The sequence below is a fragment of the Hylaeus anthracinus genome, unplaced genomic scaffold (assembly GCF_026225885.1).
Source record: "Hylaeus anthracinus isolate JK02 unplaced genomic scaffold, UHH_iyHylAnth1.0_haploid 12002, whole genome shotgun sequence".
NCBI lineage: Eukaryota > Metazoa > Arthropoda > Insecta > Hymenoptera > Colletidae > Hylaeus > Hylaeus anthracinus.
The window spans coordinates 11,797,202-11,820,198 of record NW_026534349.1 but is presented as its reverse complement, the minus strand read 5'-3'; the positions used below and the strand labels follow the sequence as shown (position 1 = coordinate 11,820,198).

Here is a 22,997-nt window from a genome sequence, read left to right as displayed (position 1 = left end):
CAATTATATTACAGCTGCGTTCACCACCAGTGCATTGCACTTGTCCACTGTAAAGAAACAATATATTTCATTCAAAATAAAATAGTATAGAATAATAAATTAGATATTTTATATTATTCGAAATATAGTTACTCATATTTTTTACTTTCATAAGAATCTAGTCAAAGATTAAAATTACCCACAATGCACATGGTATTTGGCGGTTAAATATTCAAAACACGCCAGAACGACTAACCTAAAATGTGACAGCTCACATCTTGAATGAAATGCCAAACATGAATGGAATATCGGCAGTACACGTTAAAAAATTAAGTAAATACAAATTGTTTATTTTTTGTAAGTACGACAAATAAAAAATTAAAAAATTCGTTAAATTCTTCCCAGGTCATAATCTCGAAGAAATACGTTCAAGAGCTTTAGACAATATTATTTTAAAATATGATCTTGGATTTAGCTGTGATTGTGATGCTTTAAAAAAGGAATTAATAACGAAACTATTTAATTGGTTTTCATTTGAGCCCATTTCACATACACAGACAGTTCTAGATTTATTACTTCGTTTGTTACAGGTATCTACGTAATTATATAAAATATTAATTAAAATATAATGTTAAGATATGCTTTGTATTTTGTATTTTATAAACTTCATTAATTTTATTATATTTTATCAGACTGGCGATAGAAGTTATTTAAATGCGTTTGGTAAGTTGCGGTTCCAAAATGAACTTCATGAGTTAAGGAGGAAACTAGGTTCAGAATGGTATGATAAATTAAATGAACTCGAAGAAGTTGTTATTAATGAAAGCAGATTGCAAACAGCAGTTACAGATACTGAAAACACAAAGGTCTACCACATTTCTTTAATAATTATATTTAACAGTAACTGTAATCATAAAATTTTTATATGCTCGCTTATGAATAAGAAGAAATAATAATTTGTTTAATTTATCTTTAAGAATCCAAGCTCTTTGAAAATGGGATTTATTGATTATGACAAACATAGAACACGTGTTAAAGATTATGAACACAAAGCTCATAAAACAGAGGATCGCAATATGTCAAATAGTGTACTTACTCTCCCTTCTGTTTTAGATAGGTAAAACTTTATTTTAAATATTAATGCTTATGTCTAAAAAAATTTCTGAAAAAAGATTTTCTAATACTTTTGGTTTACAGTACAATACCATTTGACTTAACATTGGAATGTGGAGATGGAACACCAATATCAAAAACTACAGAAGGAGGTATCAAGTGGTTAGTTATGCCATGGCAAGCTTTGGTCACATCAGATAGAGGTGTCCTATCAGCAGTTGAAGAAGCCCTAAGCAACAGCTTAGACACAAATCTCATATTACATACGTGTCAATTTATAACAAATGTAATGATGCAAGATTTTCCAGCAGAAGTATTTCTCCAAAGACCAGCAATAGTCACAGTATTTAAAATTTCATTTCACTACATCATTACAATGAACATTTATTAGTTTATAATATGAAATTAAATTTCAGATATTGCATAATCTTTTGGAATCCAGTACAAATACCTCGGACGTTAATCTTAGGAGCATCGTACCAATGGTATTAAAAACACTGCACAAACTAACGCGATCGTTGAGATTACGGATTCATTATTACTGTGAACCATGTATCGCGAATAAAAAACAAAAAGTACATAAGTGTATTACAACATAGATTTATTTATCGCTTAAGGGTAACTCCATTTATTACCAAAAAATTTATTTTTCAGTTATTAGCAGGGAAATTAAGTAGCAATGTTTACTCGTCCTCCGAGACTAGAGACAGCCCTGATGGAGGATTCCTAGAAGCTAATTATCAAGCATATCAGTCCACGGTATGCATTTTGTAAAATAATTAAAATTATTCACAACTGTTAATATTGTGTGTTCTATGCAGGGTACAAGTGAAAGGAGTCAAAGTGCAACAGATAACATAGACGATTCTATCTTACAACTGCAACAGATGCTACTTCCAACCTTCTGTATTGAATCTTTAAAACATGTCATATCGCAACTAAGTATTCCCCTCGACTCAAAATTCCCATTAAGAAACACAAAGTACATAACGGATTTAGCATATGAACTATTACAATTACTTATTTCAAGTGTAATGCCAAATGTTTGGCTTTGTAATGACAATATAGCCGTAAAAGTAACCGAAGACATGAAAACATTATTCAGCATTTTAGGAGATGCTATACAATATTTTCAAAACTACAGTACAATGGATCATTATAGAATAACGTATCTGCATCTTGCAAGTATTACAATGAAACTTTTAAGCAGCATTGTACCTTTGGAAATAGCAGACGTTGTTTTTCCTAAATCGCTTAAAACATTGATATGTATAGCTATAATGGATGGTCCCATTTACTTTTTATACCCTAACTTGCATTCTGTAATGCAAGAATACGGTCGTGTAAGTAATTTCTAATTTTTGTAGTTAATAAAATATTATATTAGTAATTTAAGTTTTAAACTTGTTATCGTTTGTTTCTTTTATTCATAGCAATTTCAAGGTAATGACGAAATTACATACATCAAAATGTTCGACGAGACAAGGACAATAGCAAAATCAATGAAAGCAGCCATATCATTGATAAAAAATTCGTCCAATTTGTCTCATTCAGATGTTTTAAAAATGTTATACGCTTCGAAATTAAGTTTATCTTATCACAAAAATTTCTATATTATTAAAAAGACTATCAGATTTCTACAAAGCATAAGTAGGTATGTAACTATACAAGCAAAATTTAGACATTTTTAATTACCTAAAGTATACTGCACGATAATGACATCATTATTTCAAATATTTAAGATACTCTCTAAATAACGAAGATCGTACATTAGCTACTAAATTAATGTTGGGCTTATTGGCCAATGGAGATACCGACGTGCAGTACACGACATATCTGGAATGTTATACGCTAGTTAAAAACATTCTAGGTGTAGACTACAATATTGAGAAACTATCATGGGAAAATTTAGTATTCTTGTTCGAATCATCTATATTGACCGAAATAATTGCTCATGGTGTAACAAATGATGACAAAAGGGTAAGATAAAATTGTCCAAACGTTGAATATAACATAATTTATCAGGGACTATTTATCTTTATGTTAGATCCAAGAAATGTCAGAAGAAATGCTAGTTTATATACTAAAGGGAAGAGTTCAAATGGGAGAAAGTGGATGGTTAAGATCATTAGAATCCATTGTACCAGTTCTGCCTCTTTTGCAGTGCCATTCTGATCCTTCTACAGATTTAGGACAATGCGTAACAAAAATATTTGATCCCGATATTTCTTCTAATATACAGTTACCATATATCGAGGTAATATACCATGCAAGAATACATATTACATTTCCCATATAATTAGCTAAACATCATAATCAATCACATATTTTTTTTATAAGGTCTTTAAAGGCAATCTAAGATATCTATTCTCGCCGGATAGCACTATTAGGGAAGAAGCTGTTTGTCGATTGATTTGGCTTCTTGGAAAAGAAAAGGATTCTGTTAAAAAATTGCCACGATTATCGTCTCTACACGGTTTACCTCTTAGCTCGCTTTGTATACTTGAAAATCAAACGTCTGGTAAAAAATCGGGAAGCAGTTATCAGGTTAAATATTTGTATAGAATGACGCGAGATATAATCTGATGTCACATACAATATACGAAGTTTTTTTTCACAGAGGAGTAATTTATTATCTGTACTTGAAATGCTACGTGAGCCCAATATTGATCCAAAAATACGGAAATCTGCATTAGTCCAAATTAGCGTTATGCTGTCTGACAATTCTTTACATAAGCTATTCATTAGTGAAAATGGTTTACCTCTAATTTTAGAGATATTTAACAGTGCTTTGGTAAATTTCATTGTATTTAGATTACGGGGTAAAGTGAATAAATTGAATAAATAATTCATATCGATTTTTAGATAGAACAAGATTATATTAATTACCCAGATTCTGTGATCTCAATAATCGCTATATTAAACGTATTAGCATCCACTGAAAGCTCTATACGTCACGACCTATCCACTAGTATAAACGTTCTTTCAAATATAATAAGAAGTACGTATAACAAAACATTAAAATTTTGTGTAGTTATCTAATTACAGTTGTTAATTTTTTAATAAATAATTACTCTTTAGGTCTCTTTCTATTTCCAAACAACGAATGCATAAAAAGTGATGCTTCACAGCTTCTATGTTTATTGCTTTATAACGAATACATTATGAGGTTGAGTGAAAAATATACAGAAACTTTTAATCAGTTAAACATTTCGTTACCTTATATTATTATATCCAAAATGAAACTACCGTTTACTTGTAAATCTCATTGGAAAATAAGTCCACACAGACGATCAGATATATCTGGTAAATGAATTTCGTTAATTATTTAACATATATTATTATAAAAATTGAAATAAATATTTCTCTTTGCATGTTATAGTTCTTCACAGTACGAATCCACTGGCATCAACATTTATCAAACAATATTGGATATGGGAGTGGAATGATGGTGTAAATGTACTTTGGAAAAATTGGAATGATCTCTATGACTCCGATATATCCGAAAAATTGAAAATTCAAGAGAACGAGTTTTGGTCTTTACGTTTTAGTTACCCTCATTATTATTGTCAACAACAATTATACAACATACAAAATTCAATCACACATGATGCAGTTTCATGCGCACTTGATTATCTTACAATGTAAATACTATTTCAGAAATATTCTACGTTGTCTTTCTATAAATATGAAGTTAGTAATTCTACCATCTTCTTGCAGGTACATAAAATTTTACAAAATGCAACAATACGAAGAAATAAAGGATATAAATCTGTTACCATGGGAACAAACATTTGAACGGTTTTTACACTCGCAGCCTGCAAGTAAAGAAGACCGCGACCTGTTTATTGAAGTTTTAAATTTTTTACAAATCTACGTTAGCATTACGAAAAGTGGTATGTTTTGGATAAAAAATAATCTTGTTGTATTGAAGATATAGCGATATCTACTTGCGTCTTTTTATGATGAATAGGAAAAGGGACATGGACTAGCAAGATAATGAAAAATATAACCAAATCATGGACAGAATTATTAAAAAATTCCGAGATAGATAATCAAGGTGTACATCAGTCTATATTAAAACTAGCTCGTGCATGTTCGGCTGTAGAGAAAACTAAAAAGTTTTCGGACGAAAATCAAGAAATTTGGCTCCACTTTATCGAACTCGTTGTTTCTACATTATGCTTTGGAGACCAACAGCATTTTTATAATTTAGGTGAATCTTATTCTCTATACTTCCCGACTGCCACACCCAACACCCATAAAATTTCCTTAGAGACCAAAATTCTTACTAGCAAATTTTTTGGTTCATCAAAATTCATGAATCCTAGTTAAATATATTTTGTTTGACACCTCATCCTAATATGAATGATGTGGAAGCCACCGTATCAAGTTAAAAATAAATTACAATTTTTGTTTGTTACTAGCTTATCTTGATTGGTTGTTAACATGTTTAACATATTTAATCGAGAAATGTCATTGGGGAAATCATAAAAATTTACTAATATCATTGGGAAATACATTGATCGAATTAATTATATCTTTCCATGGAGCTGGAACTGTTAGTTTTATGGGCTTATCTATAACTAGAAACTCCATAATATGCCTCAATCACTTATTATACCAGATGCAAATAAATTTTAATAAGAATGTAAGTATATGTAACCGAGTATTTCCATCTACATTGATATAATTAATTCAAATTGTATTCTTCTCAAATTTTCCATAGGCGTTTACTGCATTTTGGTACGAAGAAGGCCGCACATTAAATTGGTTGCCCATGCTATGGCAAAATCGAGATCCTTTGGTGCGAGCATCAGCTTTACAATTATTAGCGGATTTGATAAATAATTTGCACACAGCTACTCAACTTTTAAATACCATAGTATTAGCACCGAGCGAACTGTGTCAGACATTGATCCAATATATTGTCAGTAGAGAAGAATCATGCATAGTTAGAGAACAGGCATGCATAGCTTTCAGTAACTTAGTGAAGAATTGTAATTCCATGACTTTTCAGTATGTAAGTATATATTAAATTACTTCCCTTATCAAGAAAAAACATAAATCTTTAGATTATAGAACTACTCGGAATTCTAAATTAAATATAGGATATGAAAAAATATCTATATAATAAAGATATTGTTAATTTTGATAATAATGTTACAATATCTATTGATTTAGGTGGATTCCTTGAGAGCAAATGCTATTTTAATATACATAGAACAGAACAACACTTACTACGAGATCAGTGTCTTATGTTCCAATATTTATATGTATAATACCCTGGATTGCGAGCAAATGGACAACCGGGAACAAGAAAGCGAAAATGCACCATCTATCCATAGTATGCAGTCGGGTTGTACGTCATTAGTACCGCGAACAATTTCGTATCTGTATAACTGTCAGGATGAATTACAACCTTGTATGTATAGTCTACATTCATGTTTTTCTTTATCGCAGTTCATAAATATTGAAATTCTGTATCTTGTACTTATAAAGTAAAATTTTATACAAATGTTTTATACATGTGCGATGCAAATACATTCTCTAATTAATTATACCTAGTTTCAGTGAGAGGATCAGGGACAACAGATATGGATAATTATTTGCAATTGGTAGTAACACCACCTCTAATCACAGCTGTTTGCAGATTGCTAAATAATTTGATATTCGTAGGCAAACAAGAAATCGTTCGTCAAATTTATGAACACTCTATAGATAAATATTTACTTGGGTAAGTACAATCGACGCAATTATTTGTTTACTTCTTCACAAAAAAAAAAATAGTTGCGACATTATTGTTCCTTGTGTCCCTACAACTTTTCAGATGTATCAACGAAATTCCCAAAGATACCATTGGCAAAAAGAATTGTACACATTACTGCGATATTTTGGAAATGTATATTAGCATTTGCACGGTGCTAACGAATTGCGTCATTTACAGTAACGAATACGTCTCTGCTATTAATTTTTCTCCAGACTCGCTTTATAGTTTACTCTACTTTTTGAACAGTGACTTATATTGTAAGTTTGAATTTTTCTTAAATCGCATCTATTAATACTATTTAATTATTTCATACTTTGAGCAAAGAAACTGAATTTAATTATAATTAAAATTCAATTTTCACAGGTACCGACACAGAACAATTGGTCTCTTTAAGAAATAGACTCTGGACAGAGGCTTTCAACTTTATAGCTGTTCTCTCATTAACCGAAAATCAACATTTCGAATCGGTACAAACCGCACTAGAATTATGTGGCCTAGAAGCAGTACTTTCATCTATTTGTATTGCCATAAAGGACACGAACACAGAGCTTCGTATGAGCGCGATAGGTTGCCTCGCGTTTTTCCTTTCGCAGGAAATTCAAAAGGATTCTTTAGGAAAAAGCAACACCTCGCTGCAAACAGTAATAGATACCACTCTGATACAGACCTCGACTGACAGCAGAAATAACTTGAAAGAAGTTATATCAAACATTAATAAACTCTCTCTGCGAAGCGCGAGTGGACATTCGAGGAGATCAAATGAAAACGATGACATCCTTATAATTTACGACAAAGCAGCGGATCGTGAAGTTGGAAAAGAAGATGTCGCAATTGGCGAAGAACTCTGTGGCGTTCTATTACATCTATTTATCGCTCATAATTACAACAGATCCAAGAAAAACCGTAAATTGACCGAGGACAAGGACTTGATTACAAGTGCACTTACTAATTTGTTATGTGTATCTAATACAGCTAAGAAATTCGCCCTGGAGGAGAATTTACCGGCAACAACTTTAATGATATTGAAAGAATTATATGTTAGATTAAATCTGCAACCGTTTGAGTTTTTCAAGAATCAAATAGACCGTAACAAAAAGGTGCATAGCGATGATTAAACACGTTGAGCGCCACGTCAGCCATCGGTGACTGACACTGGACTTTCCATTTAGGCCGCGTCAGCCACCGGTGGCTGACAGGGTACAACATGTATAGTTGTACCATTTTTATCTAGTGTTTCTAACCGAACGGTAAAGAAAACAAAACAGACTTGGCGCGTAACGTGTTGAATGTATGCCTATAGACATCGCATTCTAAAAGTAAACTTCTACTGCGATAAGAAACATTGCCTCTATAATACCAGCGCTTTTAAGCGGCACGCGTGGCCTGGCGGGAACTTCCTTAAAAATCGGTGTGGGGCTCAACGTGTTAATTTCATATGATTTTATTCTGTGATTATTTCGGGATTGCTGAATCCGTACTGTAGCTACAATCGATCATAGCCACAACCCCTGAGAGCTCTTTAAAGTTGTTCACTATGCTAAACCGATGGGTTTTCCAATGAATACATAATTTTCAATTGAGCATGCAAAAACTGCATACATGTCAGACGGAATTTCCAATGACATCTATGCAAGTATGATAAAAAAAGTTTTCCTCGTTTTTTTTCTAGATTCCTCCGCTATTACACGATGTAAATGGAATTTTCATATTACTAATGAATTTCATGTACGGCAGCACACAAGTGAAAGAGATTCTGACGAAATGTGGATTAGCGGATGTCTTGCACAAGTTGTGGGTTTGGATTGCGTTAAATAACACTGTTGCGACGACTACTTTAAAATTACTTGCAACGTATACTACCAAATGTACTGCAGGTATCGTATAAAATTTAACGTATGATTCATTTTTAGTTCTTGATTAACGAGTTAAGAAAATTATTGGACTGATTAGTAAAATTTATTAATACTTTTATAGCGGCACAATCGCTGACATTGACGACTACCTTGCCAGGCGCGGGACTTAGAAGAACTCCTAATACTCTAGCTCTAATCCACGTAATTATACAATTAATTTGTAAGGAAATCGATAAAGCTGGACAACTCTTCGATAATCACAAGTTACATTTCGCATTTCATATTCTGCGAAACGCAGTACATGTGCATGAATGTAGGGTGTCGATTTCGAAGGTAATTTAAACTTTCTTAGCAATCAAGTATAATTTACCCAATAGTAATATTTAATTAATTAATTATAACATTGCAGAGTAATCTGCTGCAGTTTTTTACAAAAATACATCCAATTACGACAAAAAGGGTGAAACCATGGCCGCTCGTCGAATTGTATTGTTTGGAATTCTTAATTGATTTTACTTATTACGAAGAAGGTCAATTATGTGTACCAAAGGTAAGTGTAAATTTTACTGTATGAATGTTTAAATATAACATGCTAAGTGCGAAATAAAATATGTCAAAAGCACTTTAATTATTTTATTATTAAAAAATTTTAAATAAATAATGCTCCATTATTTTAATTTCTAATTATTTCTGTCCAGTCTGTCGACGGTCTGGACGTTCTATTGCAATTGTCAAAATGTTCTTCATCGTCTAGCAGAATTCTCGCTATTTCCATATTGCGCAATCTGTCGTTTAATGTGACAAACAGACCACGATTACTTAGTTCTGGTAAGAAGGCACATTTTAATATTATTATATACTTAAATAATTTTAACACCATAATCTCTATAATTTATATATATGTTGCAGTGGACTTCATTAATGTTTTGCACGATATATTCAAAAGTGGTTCTCTCGGCGAAATTAAAATAGCTGGTTCTATGTTATGGTCCCTTGTATGCAATAATCAGAAAGGAAAATTAATTGTGCGCAGCGCTGGTTTTTCGCAGAGTATTCAAGAAGCTTTAGGGAGACTAACATTGTTATCTATAGATGATAGAAAACAGGAGCAGGAGTCAGTTAAAATGTTACAATATGTGTTAAGAATTCTTAGTCCGGTAGATACTAAAATACATGAATACGATAACGATTGAATAATTCAATTAAGAAAATGACTGATAAATATAATTGTACATACGAGTAGATTTAATTTTTGTAATAGTATGTGAATAACTTTTATAGTAAAATCCATTGCATCGTTTTATTGTAATCATTTTTTGTAATTTTTATAACGTAACAATAATGAAATTTATTGCGAAATATATTGTATATTTTTATAAATATCTTAAAAGATATTTTACAGAATATTTGGTAATAAAAATGATTCAGTCTTCTTTGTCATTTATTAAACATATTTATATGACGTATAATTTCTATTATTTGCGCTATTCTTCGGAAACAAACAAATCTTTCTATTCTCATAGCAAAATTCATTTTATTTTAGCATGTGTGTCACTGTGAAAAACAACTAAAATTGATTTTACAAACTAAATGCCTTTATCGAACTTTCTATTTTAAGAGGAAAAATGTTTTCATGAAAAACCGATGTCAGTCGGCCTTGGCGATGATGTGGAATGATACACGACGAGGAGAGAAATATGTTAAATGACGGCACTTTGTATTATATACGAAATAAAGTCTAAAATTTATTGAATCCTCCTGTGGGAGAGATACTATGATGTCTGTTTGTTTATCGAGATTAGTGCGAATAATAAAAATTACACAAATATCCCAAGCATTCAACCGATAATTAATTTGAATATTAATAACGATCACGATTCAGAATGAATATTCATTGAAGGGATTAATTCTGAAAAGTTTCGCTATATCTTTATATCTATTACCTTTAATACCTAAAACTTAATTTCTGAGTTAAATTAACTATTAAGAATACTTATTGTTTAAATGATGACCGTGAATATGATTTTGCTGTAATATTAATGTTTTACGAATTCTTGTCTCGATATATCCAACGATCAGTCGAATGAACTGATGATTTGTTACTATCTCCACTTTCTCTTCTTTGACACGTATGAAAGCATGTTACATATCTGCAATCGTTCACTCTGCCCGGATTCTTCGAGGAATAACGACTGCTTCCTCATTTATTTTATTTTATTTTATTTCATTTTATTTCACTTCTCAGACGTAATTCAATTTTAACAGTCAACTTTGATATGTGGTTATCAATGGAGTTGTAACTCGATAATTTTATTAATAATTTACTTCTTCTATTTTCAGATTATTTCATTATTTATGTATATGTATGTCTAATCAATACCGAGTGATTCGCGAGAAACAGTACAACTAATCATCTCAGTTCGGCTTAAAGATAAAAGAAAACTCCAGTAAAATATCAAGAGGCAGATGGATCAAATTGCTCGTTAAGACTAAAAATTATGGTGACGTTTTATGCGTGTAACTATGTTAGCTTCCTAATAATATCTCCTTCTCAAGTTTCGTTTGCACGCGTCTGGTTATTGAAGACAATATGGTTTAATTTCTGCGATGACAGAATCCTGCGTTTCCTGTTAATTAATTAATTAACGTGATATTCTACAGTTGACCAGTGGTGACATTCCACGCAATTATTATTAAATGTCGCTAACAGGAAATTCCATAAGCTATTGGTTTTTATGCACCAATTTTCAAGAGTCACTGAACAATGGAAATAATTATGAAAATAATAGAATCAACATCTGAATTTATGTTCCATTTGATTATTTAAAATTTACCAAAATTACAACGAAGTTTAATCCATAAGATATTCAATATTCGTTGATGTCAGATTTACATATAATACATTGAGTTGGATAACTCTTTGAAATGGAAAGTTTGAACGTTTTTATCGCGCTTCGGGTTTCATGAATAACCTTTAGTATGAAGCTATATCGTCCAAGTTCGATTGGAAACCAGGCAGACACCCTGTACATCTAAACCGGACTAAAGAAGACATTTTTATAAAAAGTGATACGGGCGTGTTTCGTGCAGAACAAAGAACGAGAGTGGAGAGACCGTCTTCGGCAGACAGTTAACTCTGCACCATCTGCCCGGGGTCTTTCTTTTCTTGCGACGAGTGACGCACATGAGCGCAAAAAAAAAATATAATTTATGCACGAGTATCGGATCACTATACCTATTTGCACTGGGTGTTACTTAAGAGCAGAAGTTTCATAATTGATGGAATACATAACGTAAACATTCTTTTGTTAATGCTATAGTAAAATATGCTACTGTTTCTGTATATTTTGATCAATCAGTAAAGTCGTTGATGTTGTAATTGCTCTACGGAATAATTAGTGCCGTAAGCTATTTAATAATGGAACGAGTTTACTACGCAAGTAAAACAAGTTTAAACGATTCATGCGTAATGATTAATTACCTGTACTATTATTTTCTTTTCTAACTGTAATAATAATTATAACAAGAAATGTATTTTAGTATCTAATATGCAACTAGTGTAACCGCTTATTACGTAGGATTGCTGGATCTCAAACTAATATCTAAGAGGATTTCTATTTAACAAAGCTTGTTGTTATAATGTATATTAACATGTTTTCTGTTTCTGAAAATCACATTTTGTGGTGGAATGGACAAATTAAAGTAACACCTCAACTTCTCTAATTTTCTTGTATTGTATCTGTCTTTGTATTTCTTTATCCCTCTTCCTCAGTGCCCTCGCCACATCCTCCCTCCGCTTTCTTAAGGGGGTATTATCGTCTAGAAACATCAAAAATTCGATATTTTCTTTTTTTGCATTTTCTTATCATTTAGGGTTTTGAAAAAGTGCCTCTAAAATATTAATTTGAAATTCGTAGAGCTCTCATAGTTACAGAGGCTTAAAGGCTGTTCACCAGTATTAGTGTTAAATGTATAGCAAACTTTAAACGCGTTTTTCTCGAAACGACATTTTTCAAGTCGGGCGCACGTTTTTCTCAAAAACTATTGGACCGACTGACTTCTGGTTTTACACACATTTCGAGGGCACCATCACCTATAGTCTGAACTGGAATTATACCGATAGCTTGAGTATTTTAGCTCTGCTCTCATGTTTTAGTTGACAATTTTCCGGGAAAATTAAACCTTAATTTTCAAACAGCTGCGATTCCGATAAAAAATTTAGTACTTACTTAATTCTAGTTTAGACGATAACTACATTCACATAGATTGAAAAAAACATTTGTTTTTCCGTCTCAGACGACTAGAACCTGTATAACAGCGCATAACTTGTATAGATTTCAATCAAGTATTTCATAAAAATTTCTGTTGTTAGTTGAAACGTATTTTATTATGCATAAAAAACCCCTGGTACTGTAGGTTTGATAGTTTTCGCAAAATTAATTCCTAAAAATTACTGAGAAAACAAACTAGACGATAATACCCCCTCAATTCATCTATTCCTATTTGGTTGTAACCATATCTCATAAAATATTCTCCCCTTTCTTTGTCACTTCTTATCTTACAATTAGTTATCGCCCTTTTCTTTTTCTTCAAACATTCTTTTACTAATTGCCTAGCCTTAATGCCTTAATTTCTCTTCAAACTTTATTGCCATTCTCTGTTTTAATATAAACCTATTTCCTCAATTCTCTCGTAAATTCTTTCTGAACATAACCATAATTAAACTATCGCTTAGAAAACTCACTGAATAGATATTAAACTATATTATAGGAATTGCAAATATTATATTGGTAAAACGAAACGCAAGTTTCATCGGCGGGTGTAGGTCTGGTTGTGCGTCAATATTTTCATTCGAGATGTCGAGCATTTGGCGCGCTGGCTGATCTTTGCTGAATGACGTATTCTCACGTTCAGAAGTTTGCCATGGTTCGCAAAAACCGGCTCGTCCAGGCTCCCGTAAAAGGAAGACGCGTGGTAAACTTCGCGAAGCAGTATTTCCTCTGACATCACAGTCATCCAGAGCGACACCTGCGCTGCCCGTAATTCTTGTAAACAGCCAAAGAACTGTTGAAAGATACATCCTTTGCAAGGTTTTTGCGCCGTGATACGTACACTTGCCATAAACTCACGGTACTACTGTTACCAAGGGACCGTATACAGTACTTATACATACACGCCTATATCTAGGTACCTGAATGAGTACCAGAGTACTTTTTACTAAAATTAATTGTGAAGGTGTCGAAGCAGGGCCGGCGTGACCTTTTGCGGGACCGGGTTCAAAAATTCTGCGGGACCTGGATTCACGTTCAAGCCCTACGTTTAATTATTTATTTACAAATACTGTTACATATTATATATTTTTTATAAGATGAATATTAAATGATAACATTTTGATGACTTTTGTCGCTCCTTTCAATTTAATCAGCGTTACCAAAAAAGTGTCTCGTATTTGTTAATGGTATCATCAGTCTGTAAAAAGTTAATCAAAATCGGTGCCTTTTAATTCAGTAATTTTCGTAGACCGCGGGACCTTTTAAAACGCGGGACCGGGTTCCGGAGAACGCGCTGAACCTGCCTTGCGCCGGCCCTGCGTCGAAGAACATAAATTTAAACAGAATCGATGAATTTAATAAAATTACAAAAATGGTGGTAGCGCAACAGTTACATTGTACACTTCCCATTCGTATAGAAACAAAATCTTAACCCCCTAGAAATGTTCACAATTGCTGATCTAACAAGCGCCGCGTTAAAAAAAAAAAGTAGAAGCGAAAGAGCAAGGAAAACAAACAGGTGAAAAACTCCCCAGCACCCTGGTATCGACAATCTCATCCCAAGAACCTACCGACGCCGTGAAGTCACCTAATCGAATTACTGCGAATCAATCGGTGACTCATGGTATCTAAAACACACGATTCAATTAAGCAAGATAATTGCCTCGGCATATTGCCTCCCGGCATAGGAAGAACTCCGCGATATCGTTGTCATTCGGCGGTTCTCGGAAAAAGTTTGCCGACCTCCGCGATAGAGGAACGACGCGGATCGTTTCGAGACGAGAACGTTGTTATGGGGCCCCGTTTGGCATTCAGCGTACGGTCGATCCGTTGGTCGTTTAATTGCCCATTATTTCGGTAGCGTGGGTGGGCTGCGTTGTACAGCCTATTATCCTCTCGGGCCTTCTGGAGCGATACGAGCCAGGCCTAGCGCATACGTGCACGCACGGAAGAACGGATTTAATGAAAGGCGGCAGCGCGGCGGGTATTGTGTTCCAGCGCGGTCGGTCACGTGACTGTCAGATGGATTTGCGTCAATGGTGACCTCCGCGTTCGCGTATCCGTCGCTCCGCGCCCCTCCGTTCCGCATACCCCATGGGCCCCGCGGACGGACCCGTGGGACCAGTGTAAGTATATGTATACATACGAGTACTCGGAGCCGAGGTAAGAAGGCCTGGTCTCGTCTCCACGCCTCCCATTGGTGGCCTGACGCTGAGGAAACGACAACAAACCATAGCTACCTATACCATACCTAGATCGCGTACGAAGCATCGGTACATGGCCTTAAAAATATGTACTACAGAAACGTGTTTCGCACACGCGTACATTTCTATGTACTAGAATTTACATGTGGGTGTGGAAAGTATTCGTACACCGATCAATTTACAAAAAAATACTATGTGAAATTGTAATTTATTAACTTTCTTTTTTATAAACAATGATATTGTACATATTCTTGGAAAACTCTAGAATAGATACACTACGAAGAGATTAGTTATTTTGTATAAGTGAGAAATCAACAAGAAAAAACAAGAAATCGATAGAAACAGAGAAGCAATGAGTATTCGTACAAGTGTTAAATTTTTAAAACTTCATTTAAAAAAAAAAAAAAAAAACGAAATTTACATTAATTTATAAATAATTAATACCTCGTGGGATTTCCTTTTGATTTTATAACTACTGCAACTCTTCTAGGCATTAAATTAACTATCACAAATGTCGATGTTATTCGGGATGGGATCTTCTTTCATTCCTTTATTAGAGCATTTTTTAAGTCTTCTTTTACTGGAAATTTAATATTTTCTGATTCTCTACTGTAAATTGTTTGTCATAAGAACATTGCCAATACTTATTGCTTCTATATTTCTACCAATTTGTCCTATTTTCTTGTTAATTTCGCAAATTATATAAACTAGTAATTGTTTGTTGAGGTTCCGACCATAGAAGTGACGACATAGTTTAATAAACTCTTTCGATTTTCTGTTTGAGATTACCAGGAGAGCCAAAATCACCTGCGCCAGCGGATAACGTTTTTTTTTTTTTGCACACATGCATATTATTTCGTAAATAAATGACGAAATATTTTTTACCAAATAAAAATTTTTTATTTACTTTCCTCAATCATACCTTTAAGGGGAAAAACATTCATTCAATTTTATGCGATAGTTCCTGAAAAGAAAATGATTGAAAATATGCTTTTTTTTTGTGCGTTCACAGTGAAATGCCGCCTTAAGTTTTCTTTTGTGCTCCACGCTTCCTTTAAACTAGTGGGTAGTTCGTATTGGATGCGGAGTGATTGTTCTTACAAATCGATCTTAAAATGAATTAAGTACCAAACGCAAACAAAGTATGGGAAGTTATAATCCCTCTCACATAAGCAAAGAGAACCTATGTGACCAATGCGCAAGAAAATTCACAGCATAATTGTACGTACTTTTCGGTGCTACTTTTTATGTACTAAAACAACAGGCGTTTGCCACCTAGGAATAGTATAGATACTGTGCAACAAAGTACATGTAGTCTAAGAGCTGGTGACGATTATGTCATTTTTAAATGAAAACAATCCCTTTTTTTTATGGAAGTACAGTCTGTTCGAGAAGAGCATTAGAGGAGAATTCGAACGCGCGAAGGCAGCAGGATCATCCCTCGATTTAAAATTCGCGATGGACTTCCATTTGGTTTTCCTAGTTAAACGAAGGAAAAATACAGCGAACGCCACAGCAACGTAACGAAAGGAACAATTTGTCTTTTTACCATGTACGTTAACGCGATGTACGACGAAACGAGAGAGGTAAGACAACAACTGTACCGAGTGTTGGTGTCGAAGACAACGAGGAGAAGTGACAAGTCGGTCTCGGGACCTTGGATTTCACGACGGCAGAAACGGAAAGACCCCGATCCGATCCAACGAAATTGCAAGAGAAACTTGTATCCTCGTTGGACGGTAAACGAATTTCGTGCGTCACGGTTCGCACGTGTATTATTGCTGTCACAGTTTCTTCGCGCCCATGGCCGAAATAACAAGAAAGAACCACGGGGATGCTAATGGAAGCATAGAACAAGCAGATGGATTGCGTACGTTCCGTCTGAACGTACCCAAATCGAGTGTACGGATACCGTTGGAAGGATACATCATAGTACAGTGGTACACGTGGAAATAATAATTGTTCTTCGTGTTTCTTACTATAATTATTATTATATTTGAGGAACGAAGCCTAGTACGGTTCGAAAGAGATGCATATTTGAGAATCTTTTTTGGACGAACGAACAATTTTCTGGTAATGAGATTCAGGACATTCGAAAGATTGTTTCTCAGCGCATGAGTCGAAATTTTTGTATTTAAAAATATTTTAAATTGACGAAGTTGCGGCGTTGTCATTGTCGAGCATGAAATGGTAAAGATTCGAACACATTCTAGCCCTGAAGAACGCTCATTTTTCGTGCACAAAAAAAAAAAAATAGGTTAAAAAGAGTACACCCTCTTGATAGCGCTTATATAATTTAATATGGTATTCAAAAATGCTTGTGTTCTCAATTTCGGATAACTCAGCTCCGAGGTCGAGTGGTCACCGAGGAATACTAGTGTAAAGAAACTACAACGCCGTAAGTTTGTTAATTTAAAATATTTTTAAATACAAAAATTGCGACACATGTACTAAGAAACATTCTTTCGATCACCCTGAAACGTACCGGTAGATCATTTTCCGATTGCTCCCAAAAAATTCTTCTCTCGAATCCCCCTGGATAACAAGCAGTGAAAAGTAATGAAAAGTCCAGAAATTTTCTTTTCGTTTAGGGGTAAGTTCTCCATAAAGTTTGAAGACTACTGTTCTAAATCGTTCTCAATATAAACACGTCAACAATTGCGATACTTAACACTTTATCTACCGAGCTATTTAGAAACAGTCTTTAATTAAAAAAAAAATTTTCTCTACCGTTACTAGGTACATTGAAAACCAAGTCTGTTTCCAAACACTGAACGTTGTAAGTAGACAATCATCGACACAGTAAATAAGTTCGAATAGCTAAATACTGCAATTGAAAAGCCTATAAATAGGCTCCCGGTAAATAAAATGTTAATTGTCGCAATTAATGTTCCAATAAAAACGCTGGAGATAAAAATCATCTGGGTAAACGACTTCTACACCGAAGTGGTAAATAGCTTTGGATGAGAGTGACTTTTATCTCTTTAATCGTTACGAAATAAGAGAAGTTTGCGGACAGGCTGTTGAAACTGAGACGGGATATTTCGTATTAGTCCCAAGAGGAGCAACAAACCGGATTAAACTGAGCGATTCGACCACCGTTATAAACAAGCGTGTAACTTTGTAATAAAAATGTATCTGAACTTTACAGTACGTGTATTTGTACGTCGTGTGTAGTGTCATCCATAATTATTTTATCCGATACCATTTAACTTTCACTTATAGCATCTTTTTCTACATCCAACCGTTTAGGAGATACCAAATATAAGGAAACGTTATTTTCGTTATGAACTAATATTATTTGCATCAACGGTTGGCGAATATTTTTGTATTTATACATATATAAATAAACGTATTATATTCATTATTCGTGCATGTATGCACGAATATATTTAATAAGAATCAAAAAACATAAAATCACAATTTATTTGAAACTGAAGTATGATCGTTCCCCCGATTCATTTTTATCGATAATGTTTCTATATAATTGCATAAGAAATAATTGCGTGATAATGAATGTGTACAAGAAGGAAGAAATGTGTTTGAATAACATTTTGTTATCGATTGCAGATTTATAGGAGACCTTGATAATGAATGGAAACTCATTGGCATTAATCATCGTTGTTAACTACTACCATTGACGTCTTTTGTTGACTATTTTATCACATTTTTCACGCGATCCTTCCTTGTAGGAATAAATCGCTAATTACTGTATACGATAACAAAATTATTTACTAGGCATCTCTGATATTGCGTGGGTCGCGATCACGCGATATACGATTTAAATAGATTTTGAACGCATTATCTATGGTTCTCAAACGACTCTAAAATCAGGTCGTCCAGCGATTTATTGTTTTGCTTGAGGTTAGGAAAAATTAAAATTTTTAATTTAATTATAATAATTTAAGTATAGTCTATATTTATATATAAATAAGTAGAATATAAGAATGAAGTATATATTAGTATCTTTAATATATATAAGTATACTATTATCTGTGTGAATTAAGAAAATTCGTACAAAAAAAATTTTAAACAACTTTTTTTTAACAAGTTAAAGTGATTTTTTTCACCCAAAGAACTCGTTCTTTTTATTCAAACTTGCAGTAATTTCACATTTTACCATTTTTGCGGATTTTTCTTAGATCACACAGAAGAAAAATGTATGAAAATGAAAATTTCTTTTGGTTTCTTTGTGTCGCAGTCGACTCAATTTGAATATTTCTTGTTGAAAAAATTTGTACAGACTACACGAACATGTATGAAAATAGGATAAAAAGTTCGATAGAATTAATTATATTTTTCCATCCTAAAAAAATTCACGGAAAACCGTTTCTTTTTTAGACCTCCTAATTCAGGATACCCCCTTAACGCCTCCACCAATCAAATTTAAACTAGTAACATCAGTTCCTCGATACCAAATAATTTTAGCCCGATGCATTTTTTCCTATCACTAATACCAGCCAAGCTATTCAGGTGACCGGTTTTAAGTGCCTCACCCTGTATTCTTTGATGTTTGCCGCCGAATGTCGAACGTAGACAAGTACAGCGTGTAAAGAAGAGGACGGAGCGAAAACACCGAGGTATGTCGGTGATATTAGGGGGACCAGAAAGTAATGTCGTTTCTGCGAATGCGAATACTTGTTTATTATTTACCAGCTCACCGTGTACCAAACAATTTTTATCGATCAGGTATTGAAAATTTGCACACTAGATGGCAGAAGGTTATTGATAACGAGAACAATTACATAATTGATTAAAAATAAAAACATATTATAAAAATTTTTTTCCTTGTCTGTTTTTTATGTCGCATCGACTACAAGGTCATTAGCGACAGAACTATTTACGATTATATCTTAGAATATATATTGATGTCTTTGAGGAAGTCTATTGTATTTCTGATGTGGTCCTGATTTGTTTGAATTTAATGTAAAAGAAACGACATTACTTTCTGGTCCCCCTAATACAACGGGATACAACGAATGCAACGATGAAACTTTTTTATTATTAACTTTTATTGGTGTGAAAGTTTTACCATCATATTTCTGACATTTTTCTTAAAAAACTTAAGAATTGCAAGTTCGGAAGATGACTGAAATCCATACCAGTGCACGGTTCATTGAATTATATGATAAGTAAGTGTGCTTGAACGTGGTTGTCTCAGTTAAGTTATGTACATAGGGTTAATACGACCGAAGGCCTCTTGGTTTCTCAAGGCTTCTCAATCTACAAAATCTTCGCACAAATGGAACAAACGAGACTTTATATAATGCGCATCGAGCACAATTGAAACTGTTTAAAATTGTATTGTCCGCATGCGGATCGTGTTCCACGCGAAATGCACGCCGAACCAGTTGCGCTGCAGCTCGTATCTGATTTGCTCTTATTAAGCTCGATTGATTGATTGAATTGAATTAGAAATAGCCTACTCCAGTGCATTATTAATAGAACGCACGAATAAGAAAGTATCTTTCATCGTGGCGTAATGGGGAAGCAACGAGAATAATATCGAACAGATATAATTTAGTGTGAAAGTATATTTTTATTATGGGAGACATATCATATTTTATACTGTATTACGAGTATATTATTATTACTGAAGTGGATCGTAATTAAAAGTTGGAGATATTTTCATAACCATCATGTCTGGAGGACCGTGAACGACTTAATTTATTATACGCATTATTAAAAATCTGAGATAGATATTTTCATACGCCTTGTATAATAGGTGAAGAAAACGAAAAAAATACTGAAGAGACCGAAGAGTAAGAAGAAATGATTCTTTAGAAATTCTGGGGTTAGAATTATTGATATATAAACAAAAAATGGCGTTAACTATGAAACAATGTAAAGTAAATAAACATTTAAATAAACAGTTATTCATTCCTTTTGTGTATCGAATTCACTCCTTCAGTTTACACACAGACATTTTGATACACCCTGTACGAAATTCAAAGAAAAAGAGTAGTACTAGCAGAATTAATTACATGACTGCTGTACAGTACAATTTATTGTACAGCAACGATTGCCACGTGCCAGAAACAATAAGACATAAAAACCGAAGTAACGTTATAATTTCAAGTATCACAATGCGGTCTACAATCAATGCACGAGGCACGAGACTGACACGAACGAATTTACAGCGTGGAGTTTAATTGGCAAGTAAAAAAAAAAAAAGACGAACATGCAACGAAGGCATTACCTCAGATGTGATAATGAAAGTCTGTATTTTTCGCGCGAACGTTCGTCTTTGCGTTGCCGACGCAATATTAATTCCAAAAAGAAGAAGTATTAACGAACTCGTCGGAGTACAATATTTCACGAATGATAATGTATTAATCGACGAAGAACGAGAAAATTGAATATAACGTGGTTGAAATACATACGAATCCAGTGTGATTGATTTTACGTTAATTTTATATGTTTTGAATAATTCAACCCCGATTTTGCATATAAACTAACGATTACAGAAAAAGAAAACGGAAAATAAATGATCTTTCGTGGATACCGTCGCTTTTTTTTTTGTTAACAATAGGACTTCAAATATTTATGTAATGCATGTAAATTGCTCTCTTTTGGTCCATTATTTAGTCCAATTATGACAAAATTGATTTGGAAAAAATATACCACGTGTAGCTATTATTTGAAATTATGGAAGCTAATACCTGTATTTCCGTATTGATACATGTTTCTTGTATCAATACGTTGCTCTTCCTTTATGAGAGGTATCAATAATAGAACCTTCTTGCAATTTGAGAGGAAAATTAATTAATCCATCAATTTATACTTTCATTAATATAAAGATAGAGTGCTAATTTTCTTAAGTGTGAACAATTAAATACCTACATTCATTGGCTTTACATGCGTACTGTTGCATAAGAGAACACGTAACATTAATTGAGATTATGTGAAAATTGCCTTTTTTTTAAATAACGTAACGAAGAAATTGCAACAAAAAGCTATTTACAAATGTCAGTAAGTATAAATACGACAGATACTGACCTTTCTTGGTAAATATGATAATTAATTTACTAATTTATTTTTATCCAGGTCTCGCGTGAAAATGTAAACTGAATCGCGCTAAGAAACTTATTTCCACGCGACCATTGCAACATAATAGTAAGAATTGAGATGTTTTTACGTATTTGTAGTTCAACGGTACGATTTACTGAATTTATTGACTCGTTAATCGCGCGTTGGAACATTAAAAGTATATATAAGAAACATATGAATATTTAAAACCAGATTCTTAGACTAAAATTTATTGAAATGGAGGACTTGGTATTTTCTTCTACATTTTTCATGATTTTCTCTACGTGTAATCAAAAACTGATTGATCGATAAACGACGTTTTATATTTATTTATTTGAATACGTAGTAAATTATATCCTTTTCATACTTATATTTGCGAGCTATTTTCTTAATTACTTCAACATTTCCCTCTTAAAGTTTTCTTTACTTTTAATCATTAATTTCATTTGCACATTGATACGATTAGTGTTTAATTAATTCTGTTTTAATTACTTAAAAGGAAATAAAACGTATTACTGTTTACATAAACGTATTATATACAAAGAATAACTTATGTATGTGTATGAATTCTATTTTATATGTATCTATTCAATTTGTGTGCACTCTTTATATTGATCACAGTATAAATTGGTGGTTCGATTAATTTTCCTCTTATATTGTAACAAGATAACTAATATTTGTATACATTCATACATTCCAGTTAATAATTAAAAATTGAATTTCTATTTCAGAAAGTGAGCTTATTGAGAAAGATCGTGCGATGTTATTCAAGTCATGA

At 33.2% G+C, this 22,997-nt stretch overlaps 1 protein-coding gene across 1 annotated transcript; it reads left to right on the top strand.

The window, feature by feature from the left end:
- Window positions 1-34: 34 nt before the first annotated feature.
- On the top strand, window positions 35-10,147 carry LOC128891841 (rotatin). Its single transcript, XM_054151692.1, has 29 exons — window positions 35-312; window positions 385-569; window positions 672-845; window positions 957-1,096; window positions 1,177-1,435; window positions 1,509-1,667; window positions 1,747-1,851; window positions 1,914-2,435; window positions 2,526-2,746; window positions 2,835-3,072; window positions 3,140-3,349; window positions 3,433-3,639; window positions 3,713-3,886; window positions 3,958-4,093; window positions 4,174-4,398; window positions 4,475-4,736; window positions 4,813-4,988; window positions 5,066-5,308; window positions 5,520-5,743; window positions 5,822-6,115; window positions 6,277-6,517; window positions 6,661-6,829; window positions 6,923-7,119; window positions 7,226-7,959; window positions 8,532-8,736; window positions 8,837-9,048; window positions 9,125-9,265; window positions 9,414-9,543; window positions 9,625-10,147. The coding sequence occupies exons 1-29, from the start codon at window positions 267-269 to the stop codon at window positions 9,906-9,908; spliced, it is 6,513 nt and encodes a 2,170-aa protein (XP_054007667.1). The 5' UTR covers window positions 35-266; the 3' UTR covers window positions 9,909-10,147.
- Window positions 10,148-22,997: the final 12,850 nt, after the last annotated feature.

Coding starts and splice junctions, on each gene's coding strand:
- LOC128891841 (XM_054151692.1), top strand. CDS start 267: ATGCCAAACATGAATGGAATATCGGCAGTACACGTTAAAAAATTAA. Junction 4,094..4,173: donor TCTTTCAAATATAATAAGAA/GTACGTATAACA, acceptor ATTACTCTTTAG/GTCTCTTTCTATTTCCAAAC. Junction 6,830..6,922: donor ATAGATAAATATTTACTTGG/GTAAGTACAATC, acceptor ACAACTTTTCAG/ATGTATCAACGAAATTCCCA.